The sequence below is a fragment of the Nicotiana tabacum genome, chromosome 10 (assembly GCF_000715075.1).
Source record: "Nicotiana tabacum cultivar K326 chromosome 10, ASM71507v2, whole genome shotgun sequence".
Taxonomy (NCBI): Eukaryota; Viridiplantae; Streptophyta; class Magnoliopsida; order Solanales; family Solanaceae; genus Nicotiana; species Nicotiana tabacum.
Genome location: NC_134089.1, coordinates 132,265,787 through 132,286,009, shown reverse-complemented (window position 1 = coordinate 132,286,009; position 20,223 = coordinate 132,265,787). Strand labels below are relative to the sequence as shown.

Sequence of the window (20,223 nt, the reverse complement as noted above, 5' to 3'; positions counted from 1 at the left end):
AGCTTTCCCTGGATGGTAGAGAATGTTAACATCATAATCTTTCAATAACTCAACCCATCGCTTTTCTCACAAATTCAACTCTTTCTGCTTGAAGATATATTGTACGCTTTTATAATCTGTAAATACATCAATATGAATACCATATAAATAATGTCGACATATCTTAAGTGCATGGACAACCCCATCTAACTCGAGGTTGTGGGTCGGATAATTCCTCTTGTGCTTTCTCAACTACCTTGAACCATACACAATTACCTTCCCATGTTGCATCAGGACATATCCTAACTTGACACCTGAGGCATTACAATATACGGCATAACCCTTTGGACCCTCTAGAAGTGTTAGAACTGGCACTGAGGTTAACCTGTTCTTAAGCTCTTGGAAACTCCGCTCGCAAGCCTCCGTCCATTGAAACTTAGTTGCTTTCTGCGTCAACTTCGTCAATGGTGCCGAAAGGGAAGAAAAACCTTCTACAAACCTCTATCGGAGTGATAGGTCTAGGCCAAGATTTCACGTCCTCAATCTTCTGAGTGTCTACTTTTATACCTTCATCGGATACAATATGCCCCAAGAATGCTACAGACTTCAACTAGAACTCATATTTAGAAAACTTAGCATACAACTTATGATCACGGAGGGTTTGGAGTACTGCTCGCAGGTGGTCCGCATGCTCATCCTTTGAACGTGAATAAACCAGAATATCATCAATAAATACTATCATGAATAGATCTAAAAATGGTCGGAATAGGCTATTCATCAAGTCCATAAATACGCCGGGTGCATTCGTCAACCCGAAGGACATGATAAGGAACTCGAAGTGCCCATATCGGGTCCTGAAGGCTATCTTCGAAATATCTTTCTCCCGAACTCTGACCTGGTGGTACCTCGACCTCAAATCTATCTTTGAAAAGCATCTAGCCCCTTGCATCTAATCAAACAAGTCATCGATCCTTGGAAGTGGATACTTATTCTTAATAGTTACCTTGTTTAGCTGCCTATAATCGATACACATCCTCAGCAAGCCATCTTTCTTCCGCACAAACAGTACCGGTTCATCTCAAGCTCCACTGGGCCTAATGAAATCTTTCTCCAGCAAATCTTTTAACTGCTCCTTCAACTCCTTCAATTTAGCAGGTGCCATTCTATACGGAGGGATGGATATTGGTTGAGTTCCCGGAAGCAAATCGATGCTAAAATCAATCTCTCGCTTTGGAGGAATACCTGGAAGCTCATCTGGAAACACATCTGCGTACTCTTTGACTACTGGAATAGACTGAAGTGTAAGTATCTCAGCATATGCATCTCTAACTCACACCATATGATAAATGCACCCTTTTGCGATCATTTTCCTCGCCTTCAGATAGAAAATAAACATACCTCCACTACTAGAAAATGGGCCTATTGGAACGGATGTTTTTGTGACGGTTCAGAAACTGTTCCTACATATCAGTTATTGGAACAGTTCTAACCGTTGTAATATTACATAGGTGATACTAGCACACTTTGGCTATAAAACCGTTGCCATTAATTAGCAACCATTCCCATAGGGGTTTATTTTTTGCAACGCTTATGCTAACCGTGCAATAAATAAATCTGTTGCCATGGATCTTGAAAAAAATGCAATGGGAACGGTTGTTATTTCCCTCCTAAAATTTTGGCCCCTTTGAATTTTCGTAAAACTCGCGCTAGAACCCCTATTTTTACATAAATTTCTTTTTGTCTTAATTAATTTCTATACCTTATAAAATTATAAAAACTAAAGACTATCGAAAGGTCATCCCTCTCAAAAAGGACTTCACCCAGAACAACGACACTGTAACAACCATCAAAAGGCAGCCATCAACCGCCGAATTTGCCACCATCCCACCGTCAACGTCCGCAGTAGAACCTCCGACTATGTAACAGCTATAGCCATCAACAACCACCTCCTTCTACTGTCGTAAAAAAAAACCACCATCCCACCATCAACAAAATCGTTCCAGCTCTTTGACTAGTTCTAAGATTTGATTTTCTTTTTTCTTCACCCATAAACTTTATCTCCTCCGCCTGAAAAAACCACCTCCTTCTATTAATCCAAGCTCCACATTTTTAAATAGCCTCAAAATTTTAGGGTTTTTTCTCGACTAAGCTCGACCACCTCCTTTTGCAATTTCTCAATAGTTGAGCCATAATTTGCAAATTTCATTAGTGAGGAAGAAATTGCAACTGATAACCGTGGGATAAATTGCGGTAAGATTTTTTAATCTCTTTTTAATTTAAATTTTAGATAACTGCATTCGGTAGTTGTGTTTTTGAATGAATATTTTAGTATTAATGTTCGTTATTATCCGATTCAACTGATTTTTATTTTTCGGAGTATTTGAGCGACATAGTATGATTGAATGGAGATTAAACACACTGGTGCATGTCTTCTTATTGTCTTGAAATTGTGAATTTCATTGAAATTATGCTTTACGTAGGTACAATTGATAGGTTTTGATTCTATATTTTGTTAGATATATCATTGTTTGATTTAGTTGTCTTTGTTAATTTTTTTTTCTTGTTCAACTTAACAACTTTAAAGCTGTGAGTTTTTTTTACTGAAGCTTTTAATCTAAGTTAGAGTTCTATTAGGTTTTTATTGTACTATAATTTCTCCCTTTTTATTCTTGATATGTATGAGTTCTTAGCATATATGTGACCTTACTTAGCACAGTTTAATATCTTTTCATTATATTCTGAAGTCAAAAGGTGAGCAAAAACCTGAATATGCTTGTTTGTTACAGGTAGATATCCATATCCCTTATTTTGCCACGCAAATAATTTTTCTCATTGTTAGCAACCATAAGCCAGAAACTAAGGGATATAGTTTCTCATTGTTAGCATCCATAAGCCAGAAACTCCAATTTATGTGTTTGTCATTGTAACTTACCTTCAATTGATATGTTATAATGTTGTCCGAATAAGTTGTGTTAACTGGAAAATGGTAATGGCTTTCAATCGCGAAATCTTTTTTTGATATAATGTTGACTTGGAATTTGCTAAGGAGCAGATATATGCTGCTGCAACTTTCTTTTATTTTAGAACACTCTGAACTCATAGCTGATATGATTTCTTATTGTCGAAGTAACCATTAAAATTGTATACACAAAGTAATACATATCTCTACGTAGGTTAAACTGATCATATGTTTTCTTCTCAATGTGGAAAGTACTAACACTATTTGGAAATCATGAGCTTCTTGATCAGTTTTAGATTCCATCCGGAGTTATTTTTGGGCTAAATTTTGTAGGCGAATTGTGGTTATTTATATTACATGAACTCACTTATAGGTGAGTATCTGATATAAGCACATCTAATTGCTATCTAGTACATCAAAGTAAATAAAGAGTCCAAGTAATCAGGTGACTATCTAGGTTTTCGCATTATACTTAATTTGAGCCTAATATGGATAAGAGTTAACTTTGCTTACCTTGAATATTAATTTTGGTGATTTGAATATGTTATATAGGATAATTATGGATTACGGTGACAAAAGTTAGATGAATCTCCTAAGATGGACAGATAAGTTGTAACGACCCGATCGGTCGTTTTGAGCTCTGGCGCGTCATTCAGCAGTTTGAGGCCATGAGCGGCTTCATCTCAGGTATGTTGACTTGTGTGTATGGTCAGAATTAAAATTCAGGAAGTTTGGAGTCAAATCTAAATAGAAATTCTCATTTTGAAAGCTTAAAATTGAAGAAATGAACTAGGATTAGAATTTTGAGTAAACGACCTTGGAATTGGGATCTGAAAGTTCCAGCATGTTCGTATGATGATTTTGGACTTGGGTGTATGTCCGGATTGGGTTTTGGGTAACCCGTGAGCATTTCGGCGTATATTGTGAAAGTTAGTACTTTAGAAGAATTTCATAAATTTGGGTTGGAAGGCATTTCAGTGTTATAGATGTCTGTTTGGGATTCCGAGTCTGGGAATAGATCCGTATGGTGATTCTGGAGTTGGGAGCGCGATCAGAAGTGAATTCGGATGTCCGGAGGTCATTTTGAAGTCATTTGGCTAAATATAGAAATTTGAAGGTTTTTGAGAAAATTCGACCGGAAGTGGAAATTTTGATATCGGGGTCGGAATGTGGTTCCGAAAGATGGGGCAAGTCCGTAATGTCGAATGTGACTTGTGTGCAAAATTTGAAGTCATTCCGGAATGATTTTGGTAAGGTTTGAGACACTTAGTCTCTTTTAAGGAGGTTTAAGTTGGAAAAGTCAACCGAACGTTGACTTATGTGTTAGAGGGCTCAGATTTGAATTCCGATGATTCGGTTAGCTTCGGGGGATGATTTGTGACTTAGGAGTGTAATCATAAGTAATTTTGGAGGTCCGGTGTAGAATTAGGCTTGAATTGGCGAAGTTAGTATTTTGGCGAATTCCGGTTGATAGGTGAGATTTTGATCCGGGAGTCGGAATGGAATTTTGAGAATTTCTGTAGCTTTGTTATGTCATTTGTGATGTGTGTGCAAAATTTCAGGTCATTCAAACATCGTTTGGTCGGGTTTTTGATCGAAAGTGTATTTTCAGAAGTTTTTGGAAACTTAGGCTTGAATTCGATGAGTTTTGGGTAATTTGATGTTGTTTGAGGTGTTTTGATAATTTTAGCAGGTTTTAATGATGTTATGAATTATGTTGGCATTTTTGGTCGGGGTCCCATGAGGCTCGGATAAGTTTTGGAAGAGTTTTTGGAAGATTTTTGTCGTTTTGAGCATAAGCATGTAATGATCCAAGGGTCCATTTTTAGTTCTAGAGATCCAAATTTGATTTTGAGACTTCCAGAATTTAAATCATGAATTATAGGACTGATCTGGAAATTTTGGTTTAATTTCATCAAGTCGCGATTGGGTTTTTGACGTAAAATGTGAGTTAATTGTTTAACGAGCGAAATGGGTATTGAACTGGGCAAACGAGCTTCGAATTGAGTTTCGATTGAAGGGTTGTGTTTGTATTATTATTTGTGACTCATAGGAACAAGAATCGTCTAATTCCAAGTTTGTATGATGGAGTTAGAGCCTTTTTAGTGAAAATAAAAGCTGCTGCAATTTCTGCTGCTAAGCTGTCTTTGGACAGCAATGTGCAGTCGTGGAGCGTACTTCGGAGACCTATATCTTTTGATATATAAGGAATTTTGAGATGATTCAAAAACAGAAGTTGTAGACCTTCGTATCTAATTTCCAGAAAGCTAAAGAAATTGTAACTTGGACATTTGTAGAGAATGTTATGATTGATTGAAGATGACTGGTGGAGCAGTTTCTCCAGAAATTTTCAGATTTCATGGAGCCGATTTAGAAGCTCATATCTCAGGATATATAAAGAGTTATATGGTGTACAACCTATCGAATTAAAGATCGTTTGAGTCTAGTTTTTAAATCTTCAAACCGTTTGTCATTTGGATATTTATACAAGACGTTATGGGTGTTTAAACAGAAGGTGTCCGACAAGGAACAATTTTAATAGGATGTACAACTTGTATAGCACAAGTGCAAGGTACAACTCGACGAAGCACGGGCAGATTCTTTTAAACACGGATTTGGCTTATTTCTTTCATTTCTTTCATTTGGCTTGGATTATTTTGGAGAGAATTTCAAGGGGGATTTCATCAAGCATCAAAGGTGAGTTGTTTCTACTTATTTCCAAGTTAAATACATGGATTAAAGCTGAAAACTCAAGTAATTTATGGACAAAAATGGTGGTTTAGGGCTTGAAACTTAAGAGAATTAAATGGTGATTTGAGGGGTCAAATGAACTCCGATTTTTGTGAATTTGGTATGTATAGACTCGTGGCGAGATAAGGGTCCTATTGATGTAAAAATTTCTGAATTTCGAGACGTGGGCCCGGGCTCGGGTTTTGCTAATTTCGGGATTTTCGACATTTTTCGAGTCTTTTCGATTGGGTTATATTCCCTTAGCCTATTGTAACGTATTCGTTGTGGTTTTGACTAGATTCGACGCGCGAAGAGGTCTATTCAAGAGGAAAGGGCATTGCGGACTAGTCTACGGCCGGTTAGAGGTGAGTAATAGATGTAAATGCTATTTCTGAGGGTTTGAAACCCTGGACTTTCACATTGTAACGCTATATTGAGGCGTGACACGCACTCCATGGCGAGTAATGGGTCGGATACTACTGGGGATTGTGACTTGGTCCACCCCGTGTGATGTTTATACTATACTGGTGATTGATACACATACTTCATTGATATTACTGGGCTTGATGCCATGTTTGGGGCCTTGTGTCGATTTGTAAAATCCTTCGAGGATTGATATTACTGCTTAGCATGATTTGCATATCATTTAATTTCAGTCCAAGGTTTTAAATGCTGTTTTGCAAACTCAGCCATAATTCTAAGTGTTGAAAACTTAAATGATATTTTTAAATGTATTCCGGGCTGGGAACTTCTGTTTTGTAAATGCCCAAGGGGCTTATTATATTATTTTCTGGACTGATTATAAAGTGACTTGAAACAGTGGTAACAATGACACTGTGTGATATACTTGACACAGTGGTAACAATGACACTGTGTGATATAGTTGAAATAGTGGTAACAATGACACTGGATGATATACTTGAAAAGTGGTAACAATGGCACTGTATGATATAAATTGGTCAGGTAACAATGGCTGATCGGTCAGGTAACAATGACTGACCAAGATATTGCGCTTGGGCTGTAGGAGCCCCTCCGGAGTCTGTACACACCCCTAGTGAGCACCGTCGACGATAAATAAATATGGATGGCTCGGGCTGCACGCCGCAGTGGGTACTGGAATGTACCATCATATGCATTGCATTGCATTCATGTATTTGTATTTATACTGGTGTTTAGCTGCTCAGTTCCATATGTTGTTGTATATTTGGATTTTAGCTTACTTTGTGTATTTACTGGATTTTCTTATCTTCGGACTGTAGTTACTTTTATTGCTTACTGGGTCAGAGTACTCACTTTACTCTCTGCACCTTGTGTGCAGATCCAGGGCAGTCTCAGGCTCAGTAGATCCAGTTGATCAGCAGATCCAGCCTCTGGGAGTATCGAGGTAGCTGCACGGCGTTCGCAGCCATTGATCTTCTCCCTCCTATCCTATCTCTTTATTTCCGCATTATCAGACTTTGGATATACCATGTATTAGGATGATATTCTGTATTCTAGAGGCTCAGATTCGTGACACCGGGTCCTAGTGAGATTATGTTGTGTATTTTGTTAAACTCTTCAGTACTTTGATCTTGAATTAATTGATATTTCCATCCGCTATTTTTGATAAATTGGGTTAAGTATTGAATAATGGTCGGGTTTGCCTAGTAGTGTGTTGGGCGCCATCACGACCGGGATTTGGGTCGTGACAAGTTGGTATCAGAGCCTAGGTTACTTGGTCTCGCGAGTCATGAGCTGGTTTAGTAGAGTCTCGCGGATCGGTACGGAGACGTCTGTACTTATCCTCGAGAGGCTGCCGAACCTTTAGGAAAACTTCACATTCTTGAATTCTTATCGTGCGTCCTTGATTCAGCTTGAAAAGAAACTTTTGAAATTCCTTCCGCGTGATCGTATGCACCAACGGGCGCTCAGTATCAGATGTGTCTCGATGGCTTTGATTCCCCGATCGAGGGGCGAGGTGTAATCTCTGTGAGTTTGAAGTTAGACCAGTCTGGAGGACTTGAGGCCAAATCTTTGCCAATGGCTTGAGCACCGAGGTGCTGATTTTGTGAGCAAGTGTTTTGAACTCATATGTTCATTATTGTCCTTGTTAGCCGGAATGGCGGTTGGATATCCACGTGATGAGTATGTTAGTGTTGCGAGGTGTATTTGTATGACTTGGTAGTGGCGAAGAAGCCTACTGGATAGTAGATGAACTGTTAAGTGATTCGTTTCTTATTGTGATTTGTTGAGTAGCCCGAGTTATGGGCGCGTGAAGAATATTTTTCGTGTCTCCTAGTTAGATAAGTCTGGGAGCTGAGATCGCTTCCGTAAATGTATTATGACGAAATCGTTGAGTCAAGGAGACCACCTCGAAGGTCGAAAATATTAAAGGAAGAATATGTTCCTACTTGGTTGAATAGCCCAATAATGGAGGGTTGAAGGGTATTTTCTATATGTTATGATTCAAATAGGTGCAACGCATGTCCATGTATCAATTTAGATTTATGTAATTGATATGCATTGTGATGCTTTGTCAAGTTGTGGATGTGTTGTTAGGATGGTTTTGGTGATTCTCTGGCAGGTGGATAGGACCAATTACAAAGGAGGCTCTGCCAAAATTTTTGAAAAATTTAGGACTTAGTAAGTGGGCTTAGCTGTTGTGTGAGTAAATGCAAGAATTGCAGAAGAGTTAAAATTCCAGATGATTCGTGTTTCCACGAGCTTATGATGGAGTGAGTTTAATCTCACCATGATATTACGACAGCAATAGAGTATATGTGTTGTGATCTATGGCTTCGAGCCAAGTTGGGGAGCTTGCTGTTGATTAGCTGATTGCATGGTTTATTACCTGCGTGAATTCTGGTTATTGGCGTATTGGTGGGTTATTGCAGCTACGGAAAAAGACCATGAGTGGTAATTTGAGTAAATGAATTGTTGGATGCATGCTATGGTTAGCCTTATTGGCTCATGTTCAGACTTGAGGGAAGATTCATGATTTATGCCTCGTATAGGTGCAGGCTTCGAGGGAAGTGATCCCTCTGGGTGCTTTATCGAGAGGGTATTCATATGTTATAAAATTCAGTAGAGTTGGTTGCATTCGAGGCCAAGTCAGAGCTGGGTGGCTCTCAATAGCGGTCCTAGTTAATTCAAGAGGTAAAGTGTGGTGCCTAATGATTTTGAGTCTATAAGTACGGTTAAGAGTCAAGCTTTTGAAGCAGCTTATGAAGAAAGGCACAGAATGTTCTATGATGTTTTGACTTACGGTGTAGCATTTGAGAGACATGAAATGGTCATGGTATTTGAGACAGCATGGTCTCATTATTTAAGGTCACTCGGGGTGAGTTTAGTTGAAATAAGTTAGGTGTTAAAGGGAGATATTATTATTTCTAAGGCAATCAAGGATAAATTGGAAGGAAGTAGATTGATTAGCCATAGTTGAGTTGGTATACTGGTGTCAGTGATCGGTTCGTCCAGCGTGATCGAGTTATGCATGTGAGGCTTGTCGGCCGCAGTGATTGATATTATTCTGAAGCATGCTTTTGTTAGGGCCTATTATGAGTAGGCGGATCCCAGAAAGTGTTATGGTGGCTTGGAAAACTACTTAGAGATTGGCATATTCGACGATTATGAGGATTCGCCTGTATGCTGCTATAGTTCTCCTGAAGTGAGTTAAATGAAAAGTCTTATGTGATGAAGTATTAGCCTATCGGCGGTTCCAGAGTTGTGATGGAAATCGCGTCTATCGTATATTGGCACGTGAGGTGCAGTGAGTGGTATGGAATTTAAAGTAAGGACCAAGGTTGCAGTTTGGTCAATGACTGTGATGTCACGATCTCGGATGAGCAGTATATGAGTTTCAGTGTTTTGAGTAAGATGTGTATTGACGTCAGTATCAGCTGAGGTCGGTGTTCTGTGAGAAAGGCTTTGCATCCTGGTTAGGGATTCTTGATCGCTTTTCAGCGTTAGTGCAGTCGGTGGTTTGAATGTGCAGACCCGTTAATTATTTCGGAAGATGGTGGGAGCTTGTCCCACAGGAATATTGTATAAGTGTGACATGTAGTCACTTGATTAATTAGAAATTTAAACCAAGTATGAGGATTTTGGTAATATCATCCATTTGAGAATTTATGCTTGGAGGACACTCTGCTTATTGGGTTATGGACCTGTGAAATATTATTGGCCTAGCTTGGCACGATCAGGATCGACTAGAGATCGGTGGATAGATTTAAATGTGGAAGTGAGCCTTACGTCAGGCCAGTTGTGTTTATTTCAGCAATTCTCTCTTTATGAAAGGATAGTCACGGTCTTATTTCGTGGTCAGCTAATTTATGTAATGATATATTGCGTCGTATGAGTTGTGAGACAACTTGATAAATTCCTTTTGTGTTGAGGTTCCGCTCAGCGGTGATATTATATGAGCAGGATGGCTCTTGAGACTTAGATCATGTATCGCACAGTTGTGCTTGAGTTTGTAGCCTATATAGCTATATGTTTCCTTGGGAATGGTATTATGCACCTTAGTGTGTTTATGACCGATATCCGGTGTTTTGATGTGATGAGCTTTTCAGCTCAACGTATATCTCTTTATGTGAGTTCTATATGTGGATCGGGTGGCACGCCGCCATGGGTATGTTGTTTGGATCGGGTTGGGCGCCGCAACAGTGTGATGTTCAGTTCATTGCCCATATTTGCTTTTATGTGTTCTGTTTCCCTGTTTTCTGAGGAAGTCCATGTTAGTGTGCGAGTTGAGTAGTTCCTCCCAGAGTTCGCCTTCCTTTTGTATCGCGTTTGAATTGGTAGCCCACTGGCACATTGTGGCGTCTTGTGGGATTTTTGATTATGTCTGAGGTGACTTATTGCCTGAGCAGTTCGTACAGGGTAAGACGAGGTTACTAGATTTAGGGTCAGTGCAAACTGATTATATGAAGTATATTATGGAGCAAAGATCATTCTTTGGTTTGAGACAAGGTAATGGAACTTGTCAGGAGTATAGATCCAATGAATTGTTGATTCAACGGTTGATTATGAATTTCGGCACATCTCTTCAGTCGTATCGGTGTTGTAAAAACTAGAGCAAGACCTATGTAGGTCATGAGATGCAATGGGAGCATCAGATTTGTGGAATTTTGACTATTATGTTTAAAGAATGTTATTGTGGTCCTATGAGTAAAGTGATGCAAAGTGTGAATTCAGCAAAGTTATGCAGTCATGTTGGGTACAACGTGTGGAGATTGATATGGTGGTCGTATGATGGAAACAGGCTTGGCAGGAAATTCAGGATGTTGGAATTGGACCTAATGGCTTATTTGCTTGAATAAGAGAGTATACCTACAGAGTTGTCGAGCTAATGTGCTCAACTGAGTGGTGGTAGCACGGGAAGGTGCATGAGGTGTTAAACAAGTGATTTCAGACTACTTTAGTGTAGTTCTTAGCACATTCGAGGACGAACGTATGTTTAAGTGGGGGAGATTGTAACGACCCGATCGGTCGTTTTGAGCTCTAGCGCGTCATTCAGCAGTTTGAGGTCATGAGCGGCTTCATCTCAAGTATATTGACTTGTGTGTATGGTCAGAATTAAAATTCAGGAAGTTTGGAGTCAAATCTAAATGGAAATTCTCATTTTGAAAGCTTAAAATTGAAGAAATGAACTAGGATTAGAATTTTGAGTAAACGACCTCGGAATTGAGATCTGAAAGTTCCAGCACGTTTGTATGATGATTTCAGACTTGGGTGTATATCCGGATTTGGTTTTGGGTAACCCGTGAGCATTTCGACGTATATTGTGAAAGTTAGTACTTTAGAAGAATTTCATAAATTTGGGTTGGAAGGCATTTCAGTGTTATAGATGTCCGTTTGGGATTATGAGTCTGGGAATAGATCCGTATGGTGATTCTGGAGTTGGAAGCGCGATCGGAAGTGAATTCGGATGTCCGGAGGTCATTTTGAAGTCATTTGGCTAAATATAGAAATTTGAAGGTTTTTGAGAAAATTCGACCGGAAGTGGAAATTTTGATATCGGGGTCGGAATGCGGTTTCGAAAGTTGGGGCAAGTCCGTAATGTCGAATGTGACTTGTGTGCAAAATTTGAAGTCATTCCGGAATGATTTTGGTAAGGTTTGAGACACTTAGTCTCTTTTAAGGAGGTTTAGGTTGGAAAAGTCAACCGAACATTGACTTATGTGTTAAAGGGCTCGGATTTGAATTCCGATGATTCGGTTAACTTCGGGGGATGATTTGTGACTTAGGAGTGTGATCAGAAGTAATTTTGGAGGTAAGTGTAGAATTAGGCTTGAATTGGCAAAGTTAGTATTTTGGCGAATTCCGGTTGATAGGTGAGATTTTGATCCGGGAGTCGGAATGGAATTCAGAGAATTGCTGTAGCTTTGTTATATCATTTGTGATGTGTGTGCAAATTTCAGGTCATTCGAACATCGTTTGGTCGGGTTTTTGATCGAAAGTGTATTTTTGGATGTTTTTGGAAACTTAGGCTTGAATTCGATGAGTTTTGGATAATTTGATGTTGTTTGAGGTGTTTTGATGATTTGAGCAGGTTTTAATGATGTTATGAATTATGTTGGCATTTTTGGTCGGGGTCCCATGAGGCTCGGATAAGTTTTGGAAGAGTTTTTGGAAGATTTATGTCGTTTTGAGCATAAGCATGTAATGATCCAAGGGTCCATTTTTAGTTCTAGAGATCCAAATTTGATTTTGAGACTTCTAGAATTTAAATCATGAATTATAGATCTGATCTGGAAATTTTGGTTTAATTTCATCAAGTCGCAATTGAGTTTTTGACGTGAAATGTGAGTTAATTGTTTAACGAGCGAAATGAGTATTGAACTGGGCAAACGAGCTCCGAATTGAGTTTCGATTGAAGGGTTGTGCTCGTATTATTATTTGTAACTTATAGGAATAAGAATTTCCTAATTCCGAGTTCGTATGATGAAGTTAGAGCCTTTTTAGTGAAAATAAAAGCTGCTGCAATTTCTGCTGCTAAGCTGTCTTTGGACAGCAATGTGCAGTCGTGGAGCGTACTTTGGAGACCTATATCTTTTGATCTACAAGGAATTTTGAGATAATTCAAAAATGAAAGTTGTATCGCTTTATATCTAGTTTCCAGAAAGCTAAAGAAATTGTAATTTGGACATTTGTAGAGAATGTTATGATTGATTGCAGATGACTGGTGGAGCAGTTTCTCCAGAAATTTTCTGATTTTATGGAGCCGATTTAGAAGCTTATATCTCGGGATATATAAAGAGTTGTATGGTGTACAACCTATCAAATTAAAGAACTTTGAGTCTAGTTTCTAAATCTTCAAACCGTTTGTCATTTGGATATTTATACAAGACATTATGGGTGTTTAAACAGAAGGTGTCCGATAAGGAACAATTTTAATAGGATGTACAACTTGTATAGCACAAGTGCAAGGTACAACTCGACGAAGCACCGGCAGATTTTTTTAATCACGGATTTGGCTTATTTCTTTCATTTCTTTCATTTGGCTTGGATTATTTTGGAGAGAATTTCAAGGGGGATTTCATCAAGCATCAAAGGTGAGTTGTTTCTACTTATTTCCAAGTTAAATACATGGATTAGAGATGAAAACTCAAGTAATTTATGGACAAAAATGGTGGTTTAGGGCTTGAAACTTAAGAGAATTAAATGGTGATTTGAGGGGTCAAATGAACTCCGATTTTTGTAAATTTGGTATGTATAGACTCATGGCGAGATAAGGGTCGTATTGATGTAAAAATTTCTGAATTACGAGACGTGGGCCCGGGGCTCGGGTTTTGCTAATTTCGGGATTTTCGACATTTTTCGATTGGGTTATATTCCCTTAGCCTATTGTAACGTATTCGTTGTGGTTTTGACTAGATTCGACGCGCGAAGAGGTCGATTCAAGAGGAAAGGGCATTGCGGACTAGTCTACGGCCGGTTAAAGGTGAGTAATGGATGTAAATGCTATTTCTGAGGGTTTAAAACCCCCGGACTTTCACATCGTAACGCTATATTGAGGCGTGACATGCACTCCATGGCGAGTGCGGGGTCGGATACTACTGGGGATTGTGACTTGGTCCACCTCGTGTGATGTTTATACTATACTTGTGATTGATACATATACTTCATTGATATTACTGGGCTTGATGCCATGTTTGGGGCCTTGTGCCAATTTTTAAAATCCTTCGAGGATTGATATTACTGCTTAGCATGATTTGCATATCATTTAATTTCAGTCCAAGGTTTTAAATGCTGTTTTGCAAACTCAGCCATAATTCAAAGTGTTGAAAACTTAAATGATATTTTTAAATGTATTCCGGGCTGGAACTTCTGTTTTGTAAATGCCCAAGGGGCTTATTATATTATTTTCTGGACTGATTATAAAGTGACTTGAAATAGCGGTAACAATGACACTGTGTGATATACTTGACACAGTGGTAACAATGACACTGTGTGATATACTTGAAATAGTGGTAACAATGACACTGCATATACTTGAACAGTGGTAATAATGGCACTGTATGATATAAATTGGTCAGGTAACAATGGATGACCGGTTAGGTAACAATGACTGACCAAGATATTGTGCTTGGGCTGTAGGAGCCCCTCCGGAGTCTGTACACACCCCCAGTGAGCGCCGTTGACGATAAATAAATATGGATGGCTCGGGCTGCACGCCGCAGTGGGTACTGGAATGTACCATCATATGCATTGCATTGCATTCATGTATTTGTATTTATACTGGTGTTTAGCTGCTCAGTTCCATATGTTGTTGTATATTTGGATTTTAGTTTACTTTGTGTATTTACTGGATTTTCTTATCTTCGGACTGTGGTTACTTTTATTACTCACAGGGTCGGAGTACTCACTTTACTCCATGCACCTTGTGTGCAGATCCAGGGTAGTCTCAGGCTCAGTAGATCCAGTTGATTAGCAGATCCAGCCTCTGGGAGTATCGAGGTAGCTGCATGGCGTTCGCAGCCATTGATCTTCTCCCTCCTATCCTATCTCTTTATTTCCGCATTATCAGACTTTGGATATACCATGTATTAGGATGATATTCTGTATTCTAGAGGCTCAAATTCGTGACACCGGGTCCTAGTGAGATTATGTTGTGTATTTTGTTAAACTCTTCAGTACTTTGATCTTGAATTAATTGATATTTCCATTCGCTATTTTTGATAAATTGGGTTAAGGATTGAATAATGGTCGGGTTTGCCTAGTAGTGTGTTGGGCGCCATCACGACCGGGATTTGGGTCGTGACATAAGTATATCTGTGGAGTGAATAAAATTAACTAGCAATAGTGATTGATGATTATCTTTGCTTTGTACTATTGTGGAGTGAAAGAGTGCAAGCAAATTGTGCTAAATCAGAACAATCAACCCATAGGTCCTACTGATGAAGAGGTAAATGAGTTGGGTAGCTTCCTCGGTACACTGGCAAGGAATGCAACCTTTTGTTCTTTTAATGTGTTTAATTGGAGGAAACTTGAGACAAAAGAAGATATGTGGAAATATATCAAGGTTTGAAGTTCACAATATTTAATAGGTGTGTGTGGATATTTCATATTGTTTATACTAACCTAAATACATTAAATTTGTAGGGAAAATATGACATTCATGAAGATGCAAAAAAGTGGATTTTTCAATCAATTCAAAATGCTTGGAGAAAGTATAAAAATCAGTTAAAGAAAGACCATTTTGAACCCTATGAGAATGACGAGCTTCGAATGGAGAATGAATCCAGGGTTACGGTTTGATCCTAACATGCTAGCTTTCAATGCTCGTTCACCTAGAGAAGCTTCCTTTGCACAACAAGCTGCTATGTAACTAATCAATCGTCTATATCTACTGGGACTAACAATCAAGGTCAGTACATACTCCAAATGTTACACCCTTTCTGTTGCTTTTCTACCACTACTCTCTCGCGCTCTGTTCTATTTTTTTAGAGGGAAGTTAGTAAGATGGATAAGTATGGTTAGTTTAGTCATTTTCTAACTTCGCCTCTGGCCTTTTATCGTTGCGTAGTTCTATGGTTGCCTTAACGACTCTTTGTTATTGTATACTTGCAAAGAAAGATGTCACCTTTCTCATCCTATTTTAGCTCCCAATCACTACTTAGCCAAAAGAAACAGAGGATGTTAGCTTGAAGAAGTATCACAATGATCAGTCCTAGTGTTTTGAAACTTTTTAAAGAATATGATCTTTCAAAGTAAAACAAAATCTAATGCAAATATCATGATGCCTTAACTTTTGTTTCCTTCAAATTGTAGAACGTACGGGTTCATAATGCAGTTTCTTCCCAATCTATTAGGGAGAATTCTACTTCTAGAACTAAAGAATTGAAATATGAAATTAATATTAGGAACTCAAAAGTAAATGTCTATGGGAACAATTTTTGTCTCCATAAAGTTATCAGAATAGAATACTGGAAAATACATTTTATATTTATCGAAATTTCTCCTCCCGTATATTTGAATTTTGGTAGTTTTTCATAAAAGCTGAAGTGTTCTACATTAAATAAGTACTTACAATTATAATCTACTAAAATTCTCTAAAAGACTAGTTGTATCATGTAGTAAGTATAATGTATCAAGATTTAGGCTTCAATCACTCTCCTTCGAGGAGATTTTACTCTGTATACATGTTCTTCTCCTATGCATTTATCTACCTTAACAATCCAATGTCCTCTATTTTTCATCCCCTGAGTCGTAACCTTTTTTCGCCTTTGCACCAATTCTGGTCAGCAGCAGCCCTTCTCCTACGACACGTCCTCCTGTTTGTTGAGCTGCTGCCGCCAGTGCACGGGTGGTGGAGTCTGCAACATTTGCACAAGCAACTACCATAAGTTGTACATTATTTCCTACGGCGAGCGCGGAGATGAACTCTGCTTCGTTTGGTTCTATAGCTCTCTTTCCCTGAATCAGATCAACATAACATTAGTAACAACTTGAGGAGAAAAAATCATTTGAATTGTATATCAGATTACAGATATGATAAGTTCATAATTGTACTTACCATGTTCATAGTTTTAAGAAAAGCTTTAGTGGCATTTTCAGCAGACCAACAACCCATTTTCTGTTTCTTTGTAATTTTCTCTTGATATATTTTTTCCAATTTTTGAAAGAAGCAGAGAGCTAGAGATGCATTTAAGCCTACTTGGGTTAGTTTGGTAAGGCATCTACATTTATATATAGGGCAGGTAGAAACTATGTCCATGTGGATTTTAATTAGTAAAAATTCTCCAGTTGGTGTTACAAAATAAAATATACTGGATATTAATAAGAAAGGACGGCTTTTTCTTTAATATTCATGGAATTAAGATCCATAGGAGAATTGCATAATGTCAAAATGTCATGTTTCTTTCTGATAATGTCTTGTTTCTTCCTATTTAAAAACCTAATAATGTCCTGTTTCTTCCTAAGCTGCAACGTAACAGTAGAACTACAGCAATTAAAAGTTGAAATCTAGGCTGTTTCTTAGCGGTTTTCTGCAGTAATTTTGGTAGCAAATCTGCACGGGTGAGCTCTCAAGTTAGCTGTTTTTTTAAGTCAAATCTGCACGAGTGGATATGGTAATATCCTTTTTTCTTCCTATTGATGTGCCTATTTCAGTATTATTAGTATCCAACTTCTCTATGTCCGACTGAGAGTCAATGGTTGAGGTTTTAGTTGTGGTTGGGACTTGGTACTTATGTGTCAAACTTGATTGTCTTGTTTGGGGTTCCTACATTTTCGGGCATTGTACATTGCTAAGAAGTAGCTCTAAGGTTCATTCTTGTAGCAATTTTGGATTAGTGCTGCATTATATGTTTAGAATTGGACAGTGATATAGATATGTGTCTAAGTTTGTTGAGGACTTCACTGACTTGGTTAGAATGTGTATCAAAATCACACCTTCTAATTGGTATGTATCTTAATAATCATATCCAATATTCTTATCTCCACCACATATATCTGAATAACAAAACGTTTGAACATTTAATTTAACATTAATTGACTGAAACACTAAGTTCTTAACAAATTAAAAACTACAACATGTTGCAGACTTTCTATATAAAATTAAAAGTCATAGTATAAATGTGTTTTTGTACTTAAATAGTCTCCAACACATAGGAATTACTTCACTTGGAGAAAAAATATACCTCTGACCTTTCCTAAGCTCCTTTTCTTATCCCTCTTGTGAGGTTAGTCATCACAACAGATCCCACAACCGTGGCTTGACCACCAGAGTAACCTGTAATTCATAACAACAAGAATGGTAATAATGCTAGGATATATAAAGAACAACCTCCAAATAAAGCCATTACCCAAAATTTAAAGTTTACTCTTAACATTATCTGCAGGCTTTTCAGCCTCAGCTTTTAATAAGTACTACTGTAAAGTTGCTAGTTGCTGCTTCATTTTTCAAAATATTTTAAGTCCAAAAGTTGTTGCCTTTACATATTTAAGTGGATAAGTGTAATAATCTTGATTTCTTGCTTCATGTTTTGACTTGTTTTAGAGGTTTCTAACTTTGTCAAATGTAATCTTGGAATAATATTGGAAGAAATTGAATTTGTAAGTTGCTTCTTCTATTGTCTAATATATATAGTCCAATGACTTGATGTCTTTATATATTTACCTGGGTAAGTTCAAAGATCTTGATTTCTTGATTCATATGTGCCCTTTCTAGATGTTTATTACTTAGTCAATATACTCTGTATCAGATTGGAAGACTTGATTTCTGAAGCTATTTTTTTTAATTTTTTAATATATAGTTCATAAAAGCTAGCTGCTTTTACAACTTAGTTGGGTGTAAGTGTAGTGATCTTGATTTCTTGCTTCAAATGGAAGAAATGTACAATCAGATCATGTCGTTTTATTCATAAAAGTTAGCTGAAGTTGTTCCATTACTTTTATTCCTTTGAAAAAGTAATGGAAGTACAATCAGATCATGTTGTTTCATTCAGAAGTTTAAAACTGTTAATAACTTTATTTATTCTCTTTTGTAGGTGGAGTAGATCAAGAAATGGATGATGAAGAAGAACTAGACCTTACTTGAGATAGAATTTTAAATTGTTATAGATGAATGTTCTAGGAATCTTTTGTTATCAACATTTTTGAAACTTACTCTCTTGAAATGTACTAAACTTATGCACTTTGGGTACAACATTTGCTTTATGGATATTATTTGTTTGAAGGATAATTTTATATTATTAATAGTTTTATTTTATGATATATTTAAAAACTAGTGTTATTATTATTTTGTTATATATATATAAATATTTATTTATAACAGGTGTTATATTTTTGTTTTAATTGAACTGATACAATAGCCTACCAAAACCGTTGCAATAAGACACAAATGACGTTCCAGTAGACAATGTATACCATTGCAATAGATCCTATAAAATATTCCAAACTGATCTATAAACCGTTCCAAATACAAATATAACTGTTGTGATAGCTTACAGAAACTATTGTTATATCCATACATAATCTTAAAATAGCTTACATAAGTGTTGTTTTAAATAATATGGTAACGGTTAAGAACCGTTGTGCAAACAATATAGTAACGGTTTTAAAATGTTCAATTGAAAAAAATAAACGTTCCAACAGAGAAGGTGAAAACCATTGGGATAGACGTATCTATAATCACGATGATGCAAACTGTTACAAGCACCGTTCCAATAGGCATATTGGCATGCGAGCGGATGTAACGGGTTATAAACTGTTCCAATATACCTATGGCAACGGTTTGAAATTTTATGGGAACGGTTGTCCAACTGTTACCGTAGACCAATTTTTCAGTAGTGCTTTGGGTGTCGCTGTATTACCTACCCATTCAAGGACTGGCTTACCCGGAAACTGAAATTTGGCTGCCTTGCTCGACAATCAACTATGGCATAGCAAGCTGCCAACCAGTCCATGTCCATGATAGCATCAAAATCCAACATCTCTAGATCAACTAAGTCGGCTGAGGTTTGACGATTGCAAACTGTCACTGTACAACCTCGGTAAACCCATCTATCAATAATCGGTTCTCTGATCGGTGTAGATATTGCAAAAGGATCACTTAGTATTTCAGGTACTATACCAAACTTCCGCACGACAAATGGGGTAATATATGATAAAGTAAATTCTGAGTCTATCAAGGCATAAGCATCGTGAGAGCAAATGGTCAATATACCTGTCACAATGTCCGGTGAAGACTTTTGGTCCTGTCGACCTGCTAAAGAATAGATACAATTCTGATTACCACTTGAACTAGAACCTCTACCTCTGCCTCAACCTCTACCAGCCAAAGACTAAGACTCTTGCCCTGAAGGATGCACGGACATAGATGATCTTGTTGCTAAACTCGATGGTTATGCCATCCCCCAGAATCTCTATTTGGGAAATCTCGCGTCATATGCCCTGGACGCCCACATGTATAACAAGCATCAGAACCTGCTCGGCATTGGCCCAAGTGTCCTCTACCACAGATGTCACACCGCAGTGGAAATGACCATATTTGCCTTGAACCTCGTTGTCACTGCAAACTTGACACTCGTGAGCATGATTGAGCATAATGGTCATACCTGTAACCCTGT

The 20,223-nt window shown here is 37.8% G+C and overlaps 2 protein-coding genes and 1 long non-coding RNA gene across 13 annotated transcripts in view; 1 reads left to right on the top strand and 2 right to left on the bottom strand.

Annotated features, from left to right (window-relative positions):
* LOC142164909 (uncharacterized) overlaps positions 1-20,223 on the bottom strand; it is a 44,655-nt gene that overhangs the window by 12,650 nt on the left and 11,782 nt on the right. The gene's annotated exons all lie outside the window — the stretch shown is intronic.
* LOC107801927 (uncharacterized) lies at positions 1,735-18,868 on the top strand. Of its 11 annotated transcripts, none has more exons than XR_012695742.1 (8): positions 1,735-2,229; positions 3,491-3,625; positions 5,967-6,033; positions 6,987-7,052; positions 13,526-13,592; positions 14,503-14,608; positions 15,254-15,518; positions 18,643-18,868. It is a non-coding gene; the product is annotated as an uncharacterized LOC107801927 (long non-coding RNA). The 11 variants fall into 11 exon arrangements; XR_012695744.1 differs by lacking the exon at positions 13,526-13,592 and adding an exon at positions 5,451-5,635; XR_012695745.1 differs by lacking the exons at positions 6,987-7,052; positions 13,526-13,592 and adding an exon at positions 5,451-5,635.
* LOC107820947 (uncharacterized) lies at positions 15,525-18,636 on the bottom strand. Its single transcript, XM_075223310.1, has 2 exons — positions 16,668-18,636; positions 15,525-16,567 (listed from the first exon to the last, which is right to left on the bottom strand). The coding sequence occupies exons 1-2, from the start codon at positions 16,866-16,868 to the stop codon at positions 16,340-16,342; spliced, it is 429 nt and encodes a 142-aa protein (XP_075079411.1). The 5' UTR covers positions 16,869-18,636; the 3' UTR covers positions 15,525-16,339.

Bases quoted from the DNA above. Each gene is read 5' to 3' on its own strand.
- LOC107820947 (XM_075223310.1), bottom strand. From the start codon at position 16,868: ATGGACATAGTTTCTACCTGCCCTATATATAAATGTAGATGCCTTACC. The intron at 16,568-16,667 runs GTAAGTACAATT...GATCTGATTCAG, and splicing joins TTCTTAAAACTATGAACATG to GGAAAGAGAGCTATAGAACC.